At 39.8% G+C, this 21,923-nt stretch overlaps 1 protein-coding gene across 1 annotated transcript in view; it reads right to left on the bottom strand.

Moving 5' to 3' along the window:
* ADGRD1 (adhesion G protein-coupled receptor D1) overlaps positions 1 to 21,923 on the bottom strand; it is a 612,495-nt gene that overhangs the window by 16,322 nt on the left and 574,250 nt on the right. The window contains exon 23 of the mRNA XM_063457024.1: positions 1,461 to 1,587. Coding sequence (XP_063313094.1) covers positions 1,461 to 1,587 — 127 coding nt within the window. The remainder of the gene's footprint in view (positions 1 to 1,460; positions 1,588 to 21,923) is intronic.

Below are 21,923 nucleotides of genomic sequence, written 5' to 3'. Positions count from 1 at the left end.
AACATAAAATGGATGACACATTAAGCTACTTGCTCTGTGGGCTCTGCGGCACAGCAAGTATAGTTCATCAGTCCTTCAGCCGATGCCCATAGAGGGATAGTTCCTGTTACCCCTGCTTACTCCGATGGGGGCTTTCTCTCGGGTCTTGGCCTCTCGGTCATTTGGCCCAGGCTTCTCCAGGCTCCCCCTCCAGCTCTCCGTCCAGGCTGTGAGTCGCGCCTCTACCATGGCGTACCGTGGCTGGGGTCTAGCTCCAGCACTGGGCAAAGGGGTAGATCTCCGTGTTGTGGCACCTCCATTTCTCCACTGCCGAGTTACACTGTGCTGGTCGGATGCTGTCGAGACCGCTGTGTGTGGAGCAGGTTGTACACGTTGGCGGGCCCCGCACTGGTGTGCGGAAGCGTGGGTGCCGGCTCCCAAAGTTTCCCGCCTTTGCGGTTGTCTATTCATGTGTTTACGATTTACCGCCCTGAAGGTCTGCAGTGGGGATCCGTAAAGCCGTCGGCGAGTCACCGGTCGTAGCCATGATGCCACCGTTTGGGCTGCTTGGAGGTAGGACATTCCCCTGTTACACAGTGCCGTGTGGAAACTCGAGCAGAGTAGGTCTAGGGCTTCCAGGGAGTGTGATTGGAGATGGGTGCCATTTTTCCCTCTCTGTGGTTCTTGCTGGGCGGTCGTTGTGGATGAGCCCCTGCAGGCTTGTGCCTCTGCTGATTGTGCAACTGGGGTCGTTTGCCTAGCAGGCTTGTAGGAGTCTTGTGGTGCTGCGCCATATGCTTCCGCCATTTTGGAGGCCCCACCGCCCGCCTTGCTTGGGTTGGTCGCAGGTATAGTCGGGTGGTGTCGGGCGTAGGGCTCCACTGTTGGCGGGGACCGGGACTTCCCCCACCGGTCCATAGGGGGGGGAGGGAGTGTTCCATGCTCGCAGGTGGCTATGTGCAGCTTACTGGAGGACGGCCGTCTTTCCCTGCTGCCTCCCGCGGTAGGCCCCACGCTTCTTTTGCTGTGACCGGTGGTTCCGGGCATCGGGTCTGGTATCAGTCGGTTCGGTATGGTCTTCCCTGACCGATGGGCCCCCTTGCAGGAGGTTAGTGGCATTTTTGTCCTTTTTAATGGTCGTTTTTGTGCCTGTTCTGCTGGAGCTCGTGGAGTGCACGTCTTCTCTGGTTGCTGGTTAGGCTCCGCCCCTATTGTGTTTTTTTTGTATGTTCTCTTTATAGAATTTACAGCCGTATCCCGTTTTGGTTGTTTTTTTTGTATTTGTAAAGATCGTTTGTTGTGGATAACGATCCCGGGAGGCTGCACATTAACTGAAGCTAAGTAATTCTACACTACTTTGTGGTGTTTATATTTGTTGGTTCTTTTGGCATGTGTAAATGTGCGAACATGTAAATCTCACATGCTTTTTAGTTTTATAGGTTTATTTGATAGCATTTTTTTCTGTTCCTTAGTACACTTACTTGCAATGAGTTGAAAATGGCAAACAGGTACTGAAAGACAATTGCTTGGTCGTTTACGGCAAGAACACCAAAGATCCAGGAGCTTCCAAGGATTGGCAGTAGGACAGCTACTGCTTTTGCTGTTAATCTAAAAGATCAAAAGAGAAAACATTAAGCTATAAATAGAGTCTGTAACAAAATAAATGCTATAATTTCTCAGTATATTTTTGAAAGTTATCCTACGTATCTTCATGTTTCCTGTGATGACTACAGTATAAGTGATCACAAATATGAGGGGTTTAAATATATATAAGTTTTGCAAGAAATAGCATTAAACTAATATTTAGCAAGGGAAAAACAGACATGCAGACTATGTCTACACAGCAACATTGAAAGGACATTTGTGGATAAGCTACTGTAAAACATATCTGGACATTACCATGAAGATGACAGTGGCACCAAATCAAAAGTGTTGTGCAGTTAAAACATGCCACCGGCTGTGTCTTCCTCAATTACTGTGCTCATTCACTGCTGACATTTATGGCCACTAGACACATTTGGGGTAGGACCAACAATACATCACGATGTACACAGTGTTCAAAGAATGGAACCAAGTATGAAATGTGTCACTTTGTAGAATGGTATTTCAGATCCCATCTAAGGTGTAGATTTGTTTAACCATCCTTTTAAAATACACACACACACACACACACACACCACAATTATGCAGAGCACATAAATATTTCCTAGCCTCACAAGTGCTCTTTACTAAGAGATATGAAACATTATGGTTGAATATCCAGAAGGAACGAAGCTAAAATAAAAGCTAGCAGTTAACAATTTCAATGCAAGAGAGGAATTGAAATGCATTACAGGGACATATGAAGTATTAGTCACTCTGTAGTTCGGAACAGTTAAGTATCACTAATGATGATTTTTGTATATCAAGTGTTCATTTACTTCTGGACTTGAGAATTAGATTGATATTCTGTAAATTAAGGTGAATTTAACAAATGTAAAACACTCTGAGGTGTAGGTATCCAGGAGCTATGTAATATTACAGAATATATGAGAAAATAGGTAAGTATTACCTTAAGTGCACAACCTTGTAATGTAAAAAAGGAAAACAATGGTAAAAGAATACAATAAAATTAGAGGCTCAAATAGATGGTATAATTACATACATAACATACTAAAACCATAAAGACTTAATATCAAAACTTGATGATTATAGGGATATTTTGTGAATCCTAGATAATAGTCCAAATAATTTTAAAAAGTCCAGATTGGTTTAAAAGTCCAGATTTGTTTAAAAAGATTGCTTTAACAGTCCACAGGTTAAATTGAATTATTAGATCCTGTTGTGGACATGAAATATTACTCTAATTTATTTGGTTAGTAAAATGTCTATTTACTTTATATAATTCTTAATCAGCATTTTTAACTTCATAATATGATTTACTTAGTTTACATAAAATGGCCGCTAGGGCCAGGGAGTTTCCCTTAGTCATCAAATAACATCCTCACTAACAAGATGGCGCTGGAATCTGGGGGAGACCCGCAAGATGCCAGTGACATCACACCCGGTAGGACGAGCAATGAATCAACCACTTAACCCCTAACCAATTATTGATGGATAAATCAATGTTATCTCTGACAATGCTTATGATGTAATTTTGCTTTATAAGGGGCATGCCACGCCCTCTAATAAACATTCCTCAAGTTTTTCATTAACCTGAAACTTTTGTCCAGTGTGAATTACTTCAGGGAGCGTGCACGCACTGTTTCTTTAATTTGGCCAGGGGCAGATACACAAAATAATAACTGTATTGATTGATTTCCACTTCAGATCCAGTTAGTGCAATAATAATGTATCATCAGTAGCTATGACCCAACTTGTAACAACATTGCTGGATAAACAAGCACCTATGACTTTGATATACTTATATTGTAAAGATGTAACAAAATCCAAAATTGGTACAATCGGCAGTTTAGTATAGACAAACTAAATGCCTTGCATTAATAGCTGATGTTATTATATTCCTAAATAAATAGTCAGTTGAAGCTAAATTGATTGTTAAGAAATGAAGATTTTATTGAAAAATCTAAAACTGTAAAAAAATTCAACATATAAAAAAAAATGGTGAAATGCTGAGGTAGGTGAATAGTCAATTTTGTCTCAGATAAAAAAGAAGTAAAAACCTGTAATCCAGACCCGAATGTGTAAGAGTTGATTCCTCTTCTCTCTCATCGTTGCCGGTGAGGACGGCATGTGAGTTCCTTCGTTCTCCTCCTCCGACCTCACATTGAGGGGTGGAGTATGAGACTCATGAGGATGATGTAAACACTACTAGATACCGGGCCAGGAGTGATGATACTCGACAGGAATGCACACAGAGACTCAACTTTCTCCTCCCAGATTCAACCGCTGGTTGCCTTATGCGTTTCGTAGGGTAGCCCTACTTCATCAGAGCTCTTCATACTATTGTTCTTATTCCCTCTTATATACTCTGCTGTTTCCTCTTGCTAACTTCAGAACACCATATTTGCTAAGGTGAATTGAACGATTAGCTTTCAAACAAACCAACAAAGGCCTCTATTTATTATCATTGGATAAGCTTAGCAAATTATTTAATATTTTTGCATAAACTTCTATAATAATTTTTTTAAATATTAATAATATTAAAAATATATAATATATAAAATCGGTATCAATATATATTAAAGAAAAATCAAAGTACTACAAAATATTTATATTTTTCATAAAATAAAATCATTTTAAAAGTTTATTAGAACAATTTAAAGTATTTTGAAAACGCATCCAGCAATATTAAATTGTGCCATGAATTTTACTAGCTACAATTAAAATGTAAGCTCTGGACAAGAATAAGCACTTTATCTGCATTTTTATTCTTCATAGTATTGAGAATGGTCTGCTTTAGAAGATCACTTCACAACCCTCTGCTATATTTCTGCCAGACAGAGGTAGCATATTTGCACACGAGAAAAACTGCCTGAGCTATTTATTAAGACATTCTGTTTTTTTCGTACATCAACTTCCATTATTCACTTTATGATCAAGGCAAAGGGAAAGTAAATAAAACAAGAAAAGAAACATCACAGTATTACTGGTACTACTAAAGGGGAAAGTTTATTATGCCATAAAGAATTCTGCCCGCTAAGTCAATACTTCCTCTTTTTTCTGTTTTTCCAATCTCTGCCTTTCTCCTTACAATCTGTCAGTATCACGAAGCTGGAAAAGATTGATTGTGCTAGAAGAAATTAGCTTAGCCTGCCATTACTTGCGTAAAACAAATTGTATTGCTTTCAAAACAGTTCCATAAGTCATATCGGATATTTTTGCTATGATATAGGTAACTCATATAATCATAAAGGATGTCTTTGGAAAATGTAAACAGTAGATCTTCTTGGAAAAGATAGAATTTTGCTAAAATATCACCTTTATTATGAAAGTAACATTATGCCATTTGTATGAAATAACAGTATCTTACATAAGCCATTGCTCAGATTTCATAATTTTTTTTAAATAGTCATGAAAATAGAGAAAGGTCAAAATGTGTAGCTAGAAGATCATTGGGTACTTGCAAACATCTTACTCAGAAATGCCTTTGTTTAATTCAAGACAAAATAGGACCATACGTATATTTGTATCCATTCCACACCGTACTGGCCCTCTTGTCAAGTATTTTAAAAAATGAAGCTACAAAATTCTGTAGTGTGTGAGAACCTCATAGTGTTTCAAAGACAACTTTGTGTGGAGCTGCAAATTTATAATAAAATTATTGCAAACCCAATCCAATTCATTTTTAGACTAATTCACAGCACTTTATTCCCTGTCCTGTAAAGTAACTTGAAACTCTGTTAAGTATCTTAAGATTACACTTTTGTCCGACGGCCAGAAATAATGACTCTTCATTTTGCTATATCCTGACTTGTCTCATTCTTGGCTCTTGATTGTTAATGGACACAAAGAAAGATGGCTGAGTCAGCCTGTGCCAGGACACAAATAAGTCCGACTAACCATTTCTTTCCAAATGTCACTTTGTAACTGTAGAGAGTCAATAAATATTACCATTCTCACAATGCAGCTTCCTATCCTCTCCCACACACTGTCAGTATTATCTGATTATTTTGGATTATAAGTGACATTTCATGGGCAGATCATATATAAAAACTAACATGAAAAATCAACAATGCTCAAAATCCTTGTTATGCCCTCTATAATGCTTAATACTATATAAGCCATGTTTCCTATTGAAAAATAAGTTCACATGCAGAAAGGGATATTTGTTAGCTCAATGAGAATAAAACAAATATTGTTGGAACATGGAGTTGGAAAGAAAATCAAAAACATGGGAGTATGTTAAATGATATTTATCAAACAGTGGTTATCTCAACTTTTTTTGTATCACATGATTCTGTGGATATGTTACTATACTCTTGTCTGTTACCAGTGCACAACAAAAATAAAGTGCAAAAAAAAATGTTGTAATCTGAAAAGGGGTACAGAGTTACAAAAGTGGAATAATCACAACTTAATATGCCCGCATATTCATTTGGCTTCTATAGCAACAGCTTCTTCTCATCCTCCATAATCTCATCTACAAGATACTGCTCTCTCCTGGTGCTCTTCCAATCTCTCCCAGTGCTCATTCAGTGTTTCTTTCTCAGACTTTGCTTTTTCTCCCCAATCCCTCTCTGTTGGTGTTCCCCAAGGGTCTGTCCTTGGTCCCCTATTGTTCTCAATCTACACTGCCTCGCATGGTAAACTCATCAGCTCCTTTGGTTTCCAGGATCATTTCTATGCGGATGACACACAAATGTATCTGTTCTGGCCTGATTTATCACCAGCGCTCTTGACTCGTGTCTCTGACTGCCTCTTTTCTATTTCCAACTGGATGGCTGCTCATTTCCTTAAACTGAACCTGTCCAAAACAGAACTTCTGGTCTTTCCTCCCTCAAGTGTTGCTACTCCCTTGTCTGTCTCCCTCAAGTCAATGGCGCCACCATCCGTTCTATCTCTAAGGCTCGATGCCTAGGTGTTCTCTTTCACTAAGACATCTCCTTCACCCCTCATGTCCAATCAATTGACAAATCCTGCCGCTTCCATCTCAAAAATATTGCGCGCTTCCGACCCTATTTAACTCCTGATATGGCAAAAGTTCTTGTCCATGCCGCTGTCCTCTCTCGCCTTGACTACTGTAATCTGCTTCTCAGTGGTCTTATGTGTTCCCAACTTGCCCCCGTTACAGTGTATAATGAATGCGGCGGCAAGGCTCATCTTCCTGTCTGCCAGCACCTCCCAAGTCTCCCCCCTTTGTCAGTCCCTACATTGGCTTCCCATAAGATATAGGACTCAATGTAAGATCCTGATACTTGCTTACAAATCTTTACACAATGCTGCTCCCACCTACTTATCCTCACTATTACACAAATATGTCTCATCTAGGCCCCTACGCTCTGCCGGAGACCTACGTCTAACCTCTGTTCATACTCCTACCTCTGAGACTTAAAGACTTTTCTAGGGCTGCACCATTCCTATGGAACACTCTTCCCCTCTCTGTTAGACTTTCACCCAACCTCCACTCCTTCAAAAAAATCTTTTAAAACTTACTTCTTTAGGAAAGTATATCAATTAAACTGTGAACAGATTCCCCTCCCTGCACCCTGATTCCTCTCCTGACACTGTCATCAAAACAAAACACTAAGCCCTCAATGAACACTATCCTAGCAAGCTACTGTTCTACCCTGCCCTTAATATCTGAGTCACATTACCCCACTCCCTCTAGCATGTAAGCTCATTTAGCAGAGCCCTCAATCCCTCTGTTCCAAGTGTCCAACTTGTCTAGTTACTTGTCTAGTCACCCTTAGTTACAAATATTTGTCTGTTAGTCCACCTATTGTACAGCACTATGGATCTTGTTGGCACTTTATAAATAATAATAATAATAATAATAATAATAGTGATTGCCAAACACAGAACATAAAACGTTGATTTATTTTTAACTATAGTGTGTAGAACCACAATAAAGGGCAAATAAAACAGCACTCCTCAGTTATGTCACAAGGTAAACACACACCGCTCCAGAATTACAAAAGCAAGTAAGGGGACCAACCAGGGATTGGGCAGCATGAAAAAAAGTATTTATTTTTAAAACAACAATTTAAAAGTAAGTACTATTTCACAAGCTGAATAATTCGGACCAGTCTTAAGTAAAGCTATGTGACTAGACCCTGTAAAGCAGGGGTAGTCAGACTGCTCCCTACTGCCCACTAGTGGGCGGTTTAGGATTTCAGGTGGGCGGTGGTGGGTTCTGAAGAAAACATCACATGGGCCTTGATGGCCATGGACCAAGGTCGGCAGGGTAGATCCTTTCATCTCCCCTGCCGGCCCATGCAGAGCCAGCCTTGCTGTAAGCTCTCCCGGGCTGGTGAGGAGATCAAATATCTCCTTCACTGGCCCGCTGGCATGAGCAGGCTGGTCGGAGCATTGCCACGTGTTATCATGGCAACTCTCCAATACAGTGCTGTGCTCGCAGAAGGAAAGGAGAGTCAGCCGGCAGAGCTGCAGGCTAAAGTGAACATACCACCACTGCACCAGCAGGGCTTGCAGCATTATGTCCTTCCTCCCTGGTAACAGGTAAGAAGAAGAGAGGGAGAGACATTAGGATAGATTTTCACATCGCACCCACCTACACACAGCATATTCACCCTTTGCACACACTGCCCCCCTCACACACACACACAGACCTCCCCCCTCACACACACTGCCCAACTTATACATGCACTGCCCACCTCACACATGCACTGCCCCCTCACACATGCACTGTCCCCTCACACATGCACAGCACCCTTCACACACACACACACACACACACACAGCAACCTTCACACACACACACAGCACCCTTCACACACACACAGCATCCTTCACACACACACACACACACAGCATCCTTCACACACACACAGCATCCTTCACACACACACAGCATCCTTCACACACGCACAGCATCCTTCACACACGCACAGCATCCTTCACACACGCACAGTGCCCTTCACACACGCACTGCACCACTCATCCACATTCAGTACCCTTCTAACACACACATAGCACCTCTCTCACACACACTGCACCCATCACAGACATGCAGCACCCCTCACACATACTGCACCCCTCACACACACTGCACCCTCACACACACTGCACCCCTCACACACACTGCACCCCTCACACACACTGAACTCCTCACACACACTGAACTCCTCACACACACTGAACTCCTCACACACACTGAACTCCTCACACACACACACACTGCACCCTTCACACACAGTTCACCCTTCACACACAGTTCACCCTTCACAAACACACACACTGCACCACTCACGCACATACAGTACCCTTCACACACACACACACTGCCACCCCCCCACACACACACACATTACACCCTTCAAACACAAGCATCCACACACAGAACCCTTCACACACACACAGAACCTCACAGACACACATAGAAAAGAAAAAGTAGAATAGAAAATAGGAAAAAAATTGATACATTTAAGTACACACACACACACATATATATATATATATATATATATATATATATTTTTTTTTTTTTAAGAAACCTCCTTTAAAAAAAAAAAATCAGACCTGTGCTATGAAATTAGTTACTGTGGCACTGGTGGGCGGTAAGGAAATTTTACCATCAACATAGATACAAAAGTGGGCGGTAGGTATTGAAAGGTTGACTACCCCTGCTGTAAAGAATCAAAGAAGAAGAATTTTAAGGTTCAGTCACATCATAATGTATTCAAATAACCTTTAAATGACCTAAGCATTTGATATAGCACGTTCCACATAGACTATTCTCAAAGATTTATGTTTAAGACAAGAATAATTTACTACAGACACTGTAATCAATGGAACCACAAGAAATATGGAGGATTAGAAGCTGGACTTTATTGCTTCTCAGTCTATTCAGCACATATACACATGAAATCATTGGAATAGTGGATATTTATAAGTGTTGTGCAAAAAAGCCGGTGATAACAGACCCCATTCAACTTCAGATTGTTGTTGAGGAGCAACTGCACTAGCCCTTGTAATCAACTAATAGAAAACTGAAAAGCAATTTCCTCTATAAGGTGAAAGAAACGGAATAGATAATGCATCTTTACATGCTCTGGTTCCATTCCTCAGTGCATCTTCTGACAGCAACCTAACATAAGGAAAACTTCTTGCAGTTACTAGATTACTTCTATAAATTACCTTAGCTACAGGCTAGCGGGAATGAGAGTTCAAGTATTACTACATATGGTGTGAATTGGACACTGCCTATCTCTGTAAAAAGTTAAAATGTGCAATAAGATGGATTTAAGAGCCATCATCCACCACAAAAGTACGCAAACTTTGATGGAAGAGGTGTTAGAAGGCAAAGAGCGTTGTTACTGACTACTATCCCACTGCAGCCTTGCCTGCCAGGAATTATTAGCAACTCTTGTTTTAATGCTCCATAGGGTGATTATCAATTTTATTGAAACATCAAACACTGCATTTAAGATGTATCTGAAATTACTGTTAAATAATGAGAAAATAAAAACAAAGATCTGACTAAAATTCGGCCAACAAAATTTGTACAGAGCTATGGGCTACCATACAGTCTCAAAGGCAACATAACCAATCTGGTGAACTTCAATATGAAAAAATTTGTGTTTCAAAACAGTAAAACGTATCACAACAATTATATTGTCCGTGTAAGTGCCATTTGTGTGTGAAAAATGCAAATTTCACTGACGATATTGTTGTATCATTTAAAAACTTATATACGCATATATATATATATATACGTATATATACACATATATATATATATATATATATATACACATATATATATATATATATATATATATATACACATATACATATACATATACATATACATATACATATACATATACATATATATATATATATATATATATATATATATATAAAGCAAAACAATAATCAGCACTCCCAGGATTTACAAATAAGCAAAAAAATACTTTACTCCATAGTCAACGTTTCAGCACCTCTTGTGTGCTTTCATCAGGACAGCATACAAAATACAAATGAACATTACATTGCTTAAATAAGAACATCAATCAAATTAAAACTTACATTTCAGGTGTGTTGCTAGCTAATTTTCAATCTTTTCCAGCCTCTGATCAAGAAACACCGGGGAACACCTCCTTCCGGCTTGCGCTCGCGCTATCACGTGATTTGAGTGTCATCATCACGTTTTTCGTCACTATGGAGATCGAGACGCCGTTCGCGTCTAACGATCTTCCCTTCAGTTACTTCCTGATTGACCGCGTTTCCCGTAACTATGGGAACGCTCAGCGCGTGCGCACTTGGCTCACTGTCCTGATCTCTGAGTACATGCTCGTAACTGTAATGCGAGCAGACTTTGCTGATAAAAGAAATGAGAGAAAACCTATACATGTGTCCACTTCCTCTACCCTACCAGTTCCTAAGGGTTATAAGAAACAATTCGGACATTATCCGATGTGAGGAACAAATACAGCAAATGTATAATAAATTCGCACAGAGAGGCTACACACGAGCCATACTTGACAAAGCACTCAGGAAAGCCAGGGATCATATGGCTGAGGGTGTGACAAGGACTCGGGACAATAATGCTCAAATTCCTTTTCCAATGACATATAATGCATCTACTACCAACATCTGTCGAGAGATCGATATGAATTGGCATGTCATGGAGAATGATAAAAGTCTCCCTGAGAGCTTCCGAAACAAACCACTATTTTCATATAAAAATAATTAAAGCCTGAGGGATCTTCTAGTTCAGACCGATCCAATCCAAAGTTATCTGCCAGCGAATAAAAACATGAGCAATAATGGATGCATAAGATGTTTAGGATGCGAAACTTGTGGCCATCTGATTCCCTGCAAAAGTTTCAACCATCCACATACGGGACAGACTTTTAAAATCCAACATAGAATCAGCTGTCGGACTGACTTTGTGATTTATAAACTTTCCTGTCCTTGCGGGCTCAACTATGTTGGGAAGACCGAGACTGCCCTCTGCGAGAGGATTAGGGGACATAGGTCCAGCATTAGATTGGCCTATAGGGACAACAAGACTGACAAACCAGTCGCACGCCATTTTTTGGAAAAAGGGCACCCCCTCACATCATTGAAATGTGTGGCCATAGACCATGTTCCCGTTTCAAGAAGAGGTGGTAACAGACAGGAACGTTTATTACAAAGAGAAACGTGGTGGATCAAAAAATTGGGAACTTTAGCCCCAAATGGACTAAATGAAAAATTGTCTTTTATTGTATTCTTATGATAGATCTAAAGAGAAGGGGTGATATAAGCTGTATTAGGATGAAATATGGGACAGGTTATGGTACCTTTTGTGTAAGAGTGCCAGCCCCTCTTTATAATGATTTCAATTTATCTCTATTTTTAACTCACGTTAGTTGATATATATTTAGTGTTTAAAATCACTTACACTTTATGTCTTTCCGATTAGGACTTTCTATTCAGGTGCTTAGTTATAATACTATACGGTGATCCTTTCCGTTGTCCCATAATAGATACACTTTTAGGGTGTCCATCTTTCTTGCCTCTCAGGCTGGGACTTCCCTTATTGAGCACTATAGGGTAGGTTGGATCTCACCTTACTCTGGTTGTTGTGGTGCTAGTTGATTTTTGGATTTTTGGGCACCTATCACTTTAAATGTATTGATATTATTTTTTCACTTATTTGCACTTGCACTTTATGATCAACATGGGCACATACACAGATAGAGGTATGGACGGATTATTAATATTTTGTATTTGACCATGTTTAGGAGACATCAGTAAGGATGCCTATTATGCACATTATTATAGTCATATGTAGAGCAGGTTTGCTCTTTACCTGCTGGTCACCTCACTTCAGTGATGGCTATTTGTAAGGCACTTTTTAGCACTTTATTAGTGAGCCACTTCACATATTGAATCTAATAGGAGATTATGGATCTCCACATTGGGATCTCTTATTATATAGTAATTGCACTAAGTAATTTTTTGGCTTGCCTAGTAATAGCAACCTCTAGATTGATTATATCCTTCTTTAGTATTCTTTTTTTATATACACATCACATGGTAGGGTAGAGGAAGTGGACACATGTATAGGTTTTCTCTCATTTCTTTTATCAGCAAAGTCTGCTCGCATTACAGTTACGAGCATGTACTCAGAGATCAGGACAGTGAGCCAAGTGCGCACGCGCTGAGCGTTCCCATAGTTACGGGAAACGCGGTCAATCAGGAAGTAACTGAAGGGAAGATCGTTAGACGCGAACGGCGTCTCGATCTCCATAGTGACGAAAAACGTGATGATGACACTCAAATCACGTGATAGCGCGAGCGCAAGCCGGAAGGAGGTGTTCCCCGGTGTTTCTTGATCAGAGGCTGGAAAAGATTGAAAATTAGCTAGCAACACACCTGTAAGTTTTAATTTGATTGATGTTCTTATTTAAGCAATGTAATGTTCATTTGTATTTTGTATGCTGTCCTGATGAAAGCACACAAGAGGTGCTGAAACGTTGACTATGGAGTAAAGTATTTTTTTGCTTATTTGTAAATCCTGGGAGTGCTGATTATTTTTTGGCTTTATGTTTATTGTGCAATCAAGCACCGGGTTATAATCCTGTTTTGGTAGGAGTGCAAGGCTTTTTGGTTTTTTGTCTATATATATATATATAGATAATTATATATATATTTAATCAATATCATTCTACACTTTGATATTAATATATATATATATATATATATATATATATATATATATATATATATATAATTATATACATATTAATATTAAAATACACTTAGTGTATGTGTATTTATGTGTGTATATATATACACTACTCAAAAAAATAAAGGGAACACTTAAACAACACAATGTAACTCCAAGTCAATCACACTTCTGTGAAATCAAACTGTCCACTTAGGAAGCAACACTGAGTGACAATCAATTTCACATGCTGTTGTGCAACTGGGATAGACAACAGATGAAAAGTATAGGCAATTAGCAAGACATCCCCAATAAAGGAGTGGTTCTGCAGGTGGTGACCACAGACCACTTCTCAGTTCCTATGCTTCCTGGCTGATGTTTTGGTCACTTTTGTGGTAGCATGAGACGAAGTCTACAACCCACACAAGTGGCTCAGGTAGTGCAGCTCATCCAGGATGGCACAACTGTGGCAAGAAGGTTTGCTGTGTGTAACGAATCTACGGGCACCCCGACTGGGTACCTCCATTGAAGGATGCTCCTAGTCCTTCCTGAGGACTCCAAGCACTGCAGCAGACACCACAACCACCGAACCGGAGCAGCATATGAATGCTCTAAAGCATATGAATGCTGCAAACAGCTGAACAGGAAAAGCCTACAATCAGCTTACACTCTTGGCAATCAGCATACAATCCAATTCCCCCAATAACGAGACAACACTTCATTTTGAGGTCAAGCAGAACTGACTGTACTGGCACATACAGCCTCTTTCATTCCCAATCCACAAACATAGTACTGCCCACAGGGTTTTACAGAACAACCAATCAATACGTACAATACACACAGACACTCCCACACAAAATCCTTCCCGCTGCCTGTGATATGATTACTGAACTCAATGGGTAATATAATTATCACAGACAGAGAAATACAGTTTTATAAAACATATCACAGGGACCCCAAAACATGCAATAACCCCCATATAAATACGGGGTATATCCTCAGAACCGGGGGATCTGCGTGAACCACATATCCAAAATTCACCAAGATCTGTTTAGTAGTTTGGAAGATACAGTTTAACGCAGATTCCGCCGAACATATACAGATTATATAAAAAATAATTACTGTATAATGTGTCCCCTGTGTTTATAGTTTAAAACTTCTGCACAATGTCTTTGTGCACCAAATACCGGCGAGATGGCACCATGTAGAAAAGTCACAACAGTGTCTTTGAGGTAAAATGGCCGCCATCCATTGTTCTCACCATGTGCTTCATCCATTGTTCTCACCATGTGCCTCTGATGCATGAAATGGTGGCCACCCAGTAACTCCACAGTATGTCCCCAGATGGTTCTTAAAGGGCCAGTAGCAGCATAATAAAATACAATATGCCCAAATCAGATCCTAGAAGGGCAATACATCCCAGGGCCATAGTCGCAGGGCAAGAGGCTGGCAAGCAGTCCTCTCCAGGCACAAGTGGCGGGGCTGGTTCCGCCACACTGTGTCTGTCAGCGTAGTGTCCAGAGCATGGAGGCGCTACCAGGACACAGGCCAGTACATCAGGAGACGTGGAGGAGGCCATAGGAGGGCAACAACCCAGCAGCAGGACCGCTACCTCCGCCTTTGTGCAAGGAGGAACAGGAGGAGCACTGCCAGAGCCCTGTAAAATGACCTCCAACAGGCCACAAATGTGCATGTGTCTGCTCAAACGGTCAGAAACCGACTCCATGAGGCTGGTATGAGGGCCCGACGTCCACAGGTGGGGGTTGTGTTTACTGTCCAACACCGTGCAGGACGTTTGGCATTTGCCAGAGAACACCAAGATTGGCAAATTCGCCACTGGCACCCTGTGCTCTTCACAGATGAAAGCAGGTTCACACTGAGCACATGTGACAGACGTGATAGAGTCTGGAGACGCCATGGAGAACGTTCTGCTGCCTTCAACATCCTCCAGCATAACCGGTTTGGAAGTGGGTCAGTAATGGTGTGGGGTGGCATTTCTTTGGGGGGCCGTACATCCCTCCATGTGCACGCCAGAGGTAGCCTGACTGCCATTAGGTACCGAAATGAGATCCTCAGACCCCTTGTGAGACCATATGCTGGTGCGGTTGGCCCTGGGTTCCTCCTAATGCAGCAAAAAGTAAATTTCTAGAAGTATTTAATGACCTGGTACAGGAGGATTTCAATGAGATTAGTAATGATAAATTTAAACCAAATCTCACACAGAAGGAAAAGATAGCACTAAAATCGCTAACAGAAAACCATAATTTAGTTATAAAGGAAGCAGATAAGGGGGGTGGGATTGTTATCATGAATAAATCTTATTATTTACAAGAAGCCTATAACATCTTAAATGATGAAAAAACGTACCAAATTTTGGATCACAATCCCACTTGTGAGTTTCTGGCAGAACTTAATACACTGTTATCTGCAGGTCTGGAGAGGCATGTGATCAACCAGGATGAATTCGAATACATCTACAATCCCAACTGCAAGGTGGCAGTGTTTTATTTTCTGCCAAAGATTCACAAGAACACAAAACAACCTCCAGGACGCCCCATAATCAGCGGAATAAATTCCTTATCCTGTAATTTATCAGAATATGTGGATTTTTTCTTGCAGCCATATGTACCTTTACAAAATACTTTTATAAAAGATACAAAGCACATCCTTCAGGTGTTACAATCAATACAATGGAAACCTTCATACATTCTAGCCACTGCAGATATTACTGCCTTATATTCAAACATCCCGCACCAAAAAGGCACTACCTGCATCCAAAATCTACTCGAGTCTCAACAGGATTTACAGGAAACCCAAATTGACTTTCTAATAAATTGTATTAGATTTGTACTTACAAAAAAATTTTTTTTGGTTTAATGATCAGTTTTTTCTTCAAAGATGCGGCGTCGCCATGGGTACCAAATTTGCCCCCAGTTTTGCCAACCTGTATGTGTCCCATTGGGAACTACAACACATCAAACTGGGCTGTCAAGACGGGGGCGGTTTGGTCCTATGGCGACGCTTCATCGATGATGTGCTAATCATCTGGGATGGTACAAAAGAAGATCTGGATATATTTTTGAGCCAGGTCAATAGAAATGACTATAATCTAAAATTCACTTATGAGTCCAATGTTTCCACTATTAATTTTTTAGATTTAACGATATATGTAGAAAATAACCAGCTAAAAACAAAAACTTATTTTAAGCCAACGGACTGTAATACAGCCATAGAATATTCCAGCAGCCACCACCGGCCGTGGCTTTCTAACATCCCCAAAAGCCAGCTAACCAGACTTAGAAGGAACTGTACAGAGAACCAGGTTTTTCTTGAACAGTCCAAAATTATAAAGAAGAGATATGCGGATAAAGGTTATGACAAAAAAAATATGGAAAAGACAGAGATTGAGATACTAAATACAGAGAGAACAGCATTTTTGAAAGAAAAGAATAGCAGTGATAATGAAAATAGCAAGGAAGATGGCCTCACAACAGTTCAACAACAACAAAAAATTGTAAATAGGTCTATATATAAAGATAGAAACAAGAATAAAAATAAAGATAAGGATGCGAATAATAAATTTGAATTCGCTTTTATAACTCAGTTTAACTCCAAAGCAAAACAGATAGAAAAAATACTCAAAAAACATTGGTATATATTAAAAAGAGATGACATTCTAAAACATATAATTCCAGACTCACCAATGGTTATCTATAAAAAATCCACCAACCTTAAAAATAAATTGGCACCCAGTTTACTTCCTAGCACACCAGCCTGTAATAATAATTTCCTAAAAACCCCGATACAAGGTTTTTTTAGTTGTGGTCATTGTTCAACTTGTAAATATCAGAAAAGAAAAATTAAAGATTTCATAGGTACTTATACTAAAAAAACATACACTATAAGAAAACATATCCACTGCTCATCCTCATTTGTCATTTATTTACTGCAATGTAGTTGTGGGGCCCAGTACATTGGACGCACGTCTAGAAAATTACATATTAGAATTCTGGAACACTTTAACAACATAAAGAAAAACAAACTTGATCATAGTGTTCCAAAACATTGCAATTCATGCCCCTTGTTTAGCTGGGATTCTTTTCAGGCTTTCGGAATCGATTCTGTACATTTAGGATGGAGAGGAGGTGACAAGATGCAGGAATTAATTAGAAAAGAAGCCTCCTGGATCTTTAATCTCAAAACTTTGAAGTTGGGATTAAACCAGGAAATTGACCTACAAGGGCTTATTTGATGTTTCTTTGTATATTTTCACATTCCACTATGCACATGTATTTTGCATGTACACTGTTCTATACATGTTCACCAGATCCTTATATCTAAATATGATGTATTAGGATGCAACTTATATTTCCTATATGCAATTATGGTAACTGGGTTTGCTAATAATATAATATATACTTAAATTTGATTTATATTATTATTGTTATTCTTATAAATGGTTGTATTTTGGTTACATTGATACATATTATGTTGGTGTGACAACTCAAAAACAAGACAATATCAAGTTGACCCTATTAGTTGGTTAACTAGAGAGTTTTTTTCTGTATAGACCATATTTGGTGTGGTCTCAGAACTGCTATTTATATTTTTTCCTTAGGTTTGTTTTTAAATAATCCCTCTCTAATATATTGTGGGTTTTTGGCCAACATCACGCCCACATGATTATGTAAATTTTGCTCGCTAGTATCAGATTTTCAGGCGGTCTTTCGCCTTTTGCTTTTTGTCCCTCGCAGGTTGCGGTACTCTCTGTACACGCATGCGCGTATTTCGCGCATGCGTTTTCATACCCGGAAACACAAATTGAGAATCCCGGACGTTTGGCGCCCTTATGCGTCCCATCTTTGGAACGCATATGAAACGAACAGCTGATTGAGGTGAACCGGAGATTCCACCAGGTATAAATGCTCACAAGGAATGACCCACAAGAATCCCTGAAGAAGTCCAATATTCTACAAAGGACGAAACGCGTTGGATTTTATTCCCTGTGGACTTTTATTTTTATACTGTTTATTTTATGTATTGTTACCACTGTATTACTGCTCCAAGACTCCTACTACGGAACTCTGGATTTCCAAACATCAGGAGGTCCATAATTATTTGGAGATATGCCTCTTTTTTACTACTGAAGTGTAAGTGCGACCAATAAATTTGTTATACTTTTTTACATACGTGCTTCACTATATTCTTATTCTTTATTCACATATCTGGTTGGAAGACTACCGCTCATTTTCGTCAGAGTACCCCTGAGTGGGTGAAAGGCTCGTTTTTCTCATTCGTTTGTGAGTGTACCTATATCACATATATTGAGACCTAATATTTAATATTTTTGACGCTATGTTAGCTTTTTGATTTATTTAAACAGAAACATATACCGGAATATCTACTTAACAGGTTATTCTGTTTTATATTTCACGTATTCTGGGTGGGTTCCACTTTTCTATATATAAGACAATGCTAGACCTCATGTGGCTGGAGTGTGTCAGCAGTTCCTGCAAGACGAAGGCATTGATGCTATGGACTGGCCGCCCGTTCCCCAGACCTGATTCCAATTGAGCACATCTGGGACATCATGTCTCCCTCCATCCACCAATGTCACGTTGCACCACTAACTCTCCAGAAGTTGGCAGATGCTTTAGTCCAGGTCTGGTAGCAGATCCCTCAGGAGACCATCCGCCACCTCATCTGGAGCATGCACAGGCATTGTAGGGAGGTCATACAGGTACGTGGAGGCCACACACACTACTGAGCCTCATTTTGACTTGTTTTAAGGACATTACATCAAAGTTGGATCAGCCTGTAGTGTGTTTTTCCACTTTCATTTTCAGTGTGACTCCAAATCCAGACCTCCATAGGTTGAAAAATTTGATTTCCATTTTTTAATTTTTGTGTGATTTTGTTGTCAGCACATTCAACTATGTAAATATTTAAGTCATTCATATTTTTTAACAGTGTATATATATACTTAGATCATATATATAATAAATATACAGTCAGGTCCATAAATATTGGGACATCGACCCAATCCTAATCTTTTTGGCTCTATACACCACCACAATGGATTTGAAATACAATGAACAAGATGTGCTTTAACAGTAGACTTTCAGCTTTACTTTGAGGGTATATACATCCAAATCAGGTGAACGGTGGAGGAATTACAACAGTTTGTATATGTTCCCCACACTTTTCGAGGGACCAAAAGTAATGGGACAATTGGCTGCTCAGCTGTTCCATGGCCAGGTGTGTGTTATTCCCTCATTATCCCATTTACAAGGAGCAGATAAAAGGTCCAGAGTTAATTTCAAGTGTGCTATTTGCATTTGGAATCTGTTGCTGTCAACTCTCAATATGAGATCCAAAGAGCTGTCACTATCAGTGAAGCAAGCCATCATTAGGCTGAAAACACAAAACAAACCCATCGGAGAGATAGCAAAAACATTAGGCGTGGCCAAATCAACTGTTTGGAACATCCTTAAAAAGAAAGAACGCACCGGTGAGCTCAGCAACACCAAAAGACCTGGAAGACCACGGAAAACAACTGTGGTGGATGACCAAAGAATTCTTTCCCTGGTGAAGAAAACACCCTTCACAACAGTTGGCCAGATCAAGAACACTCTCCAGGAGGTAGGTGTATGTGTGTCAAAGTCAACAATCAAGAGAAGATTTCACCAGAGGTAATACAGAGGGTTCACCACAAGATGTAAACCATTGGTGAGCCTCAAAAACAGGAAGGCCAGATTAGAGTTTGCCAAACTACATCTAAAAAAGCCTTCACAGTTCTGGAACAACATCCTATGGACAGATGAGACCAAGATCAACTTGTACCCGAGTGATGGGAAGAGACGAGTATGGAGAAGGAAAGGAACTGCTCATGATCCAAAGCATACCACTTCATCAGTGAAGCGTGGTGGTAGTGTCATGGCTTGGGCATGTATGTCTGTCAATGGAACTGGTTCTCTTGTATTTATTGATGATGTGACTGCTGACAAAAGCAGCAGGATGAATTCTGAAGTGTTTTGGGCAATATTATCTGCTCATATTCAGCCAAATGCTTCAGAACTCATTGGACAGCGCTTCACAGTGCAGATGGAGAATGACCCGAAGCATAGTGTAAAAGCAACCAAAGAGTTTTCTATGGGAAAGAAGTGGAATGGTATGCAATGGCCAAGTCAATCACCTGACCTGAAACCGATTGAGCATGCATTTAACTTGATGAAGACAAAACTGAAGGGAAAATGCCCCAAGAACAAGCAGGAACTGAAGACAGCTGCAGTAGAGGCCTGGCAGAGCATCACCAAGGATGAAACCCAGCGTCTGGTGATGTCTATGCGTTCCAGACTTCAGGCTGTAATTGACTGCAAAGGATTTGCAACCATGTATTAAAAAGTGAAAGTTTGATTTATGACTGTTAATCTGTCCCATTACTTTTGGTCCCTTAAAAAGTGGGAGGCACATATACAAACTGTTGTAATTCCTACACCGTTCACCTGATTTGGATGTAAATACCTTCAAATTAAAGCTGAAAGTCTGCAGTTAAAGCACATCTTGTTTGTTTCATTTAAAACCCATTGTGTTGGTGTACAGAGACAAAAAGATTAGAATTGTGTCGATGTCCCAATATTTATGGACCTGACTGTATGTATATGATCTAAATATATAATTTTTTTACACTGTTTGAAAGTGTTTTAAATTTTTCTTTCAGGCAGCAGGGGGAGTACCTGTCATTACATGCCCTCCCCCCCCCCCCCCCCCCCTTGCTGGCATTGCTAAGGACCTCGCAGTCACAGGGCCCAGGTGGTCCGAAACTGAAGGAGGGATTGCCGGCAACAGGGTAAGTGGGAAGGACGGCGGGGACGTGCTTTGCCGCTCCCCAGCATTTAGAGCCAGGTGCCTAGGGACGGCATAGCATAAAGGGTTAATATTGTTAGATTGGTTTTCCAAATGATTTAATATTTCTGGATAAACATCTAAAATTATGTAATAGTATGGAAAATATTTTTATGTTTTAAAATGTTGATATTTTTTGATATATTGACTTATTTTTTATATATGGTGTATGTTCAAATATGTTTATATGTTGAAAAAAATATTTGAAAAGTTTATAAAAAAAATATTAAATAATTTGAAAAGCTAATCTAAAAAAAATAACAGCAAATAGATATATATTAAAAAATGGCTGTTAATTTTGATCTTTCAGCTTTTTAGTAGATAGATCCCTTATTTGTTTCCTTAAATATAACATATATTAGCAAATTAGGGAGTCATCCACTAAACAGTTGAAATATCAGATTTATTTATGTAGTTGTTCTGTTGTCTAAAGTATGTCGCTGCAGGCTTTTTAATGTAAACACTGCCTTTTCAAAGAAAAGGCTGTGTTTACATCACTGCCTAGTATCACCTCTAGTGACAGTCACTCAGATGGCCACTAGAGGTGCTTCCTGGATCAGTGCTGCTCAGTGTGCAGCATTGACAGTCACTGTCTTCACGCTCTGTATGGAGATGCTAAACGGTCCTCATAGAAATGCATTGATCCAATACATCTCTATGAGGAGATGTTGAATGGTGCATTGTGGCGTTATGCCCTGCATGCACAATAGCCTCCCAATGCTTTCCTATGGGAAACCATTGGATTAGCTGAGATAGA

Source organism: Pelobates fuscus, chromosome 5, assembly GCF_036172605.1.
Source record: "Pelobates fuscus isolate aPelFus1 chromosome 5, aPelFus1.pri, whole genome shotgun sequence".
Lineage (NCBI taxonomy): Eukaryota > Metazoa > Chordata > Amphibia > Anura > Pelobatidae > Pelobates > Pelobates fuscus.
This window is presented reverse-complemented; position numbering and strand designations above follow the sequence as displayed.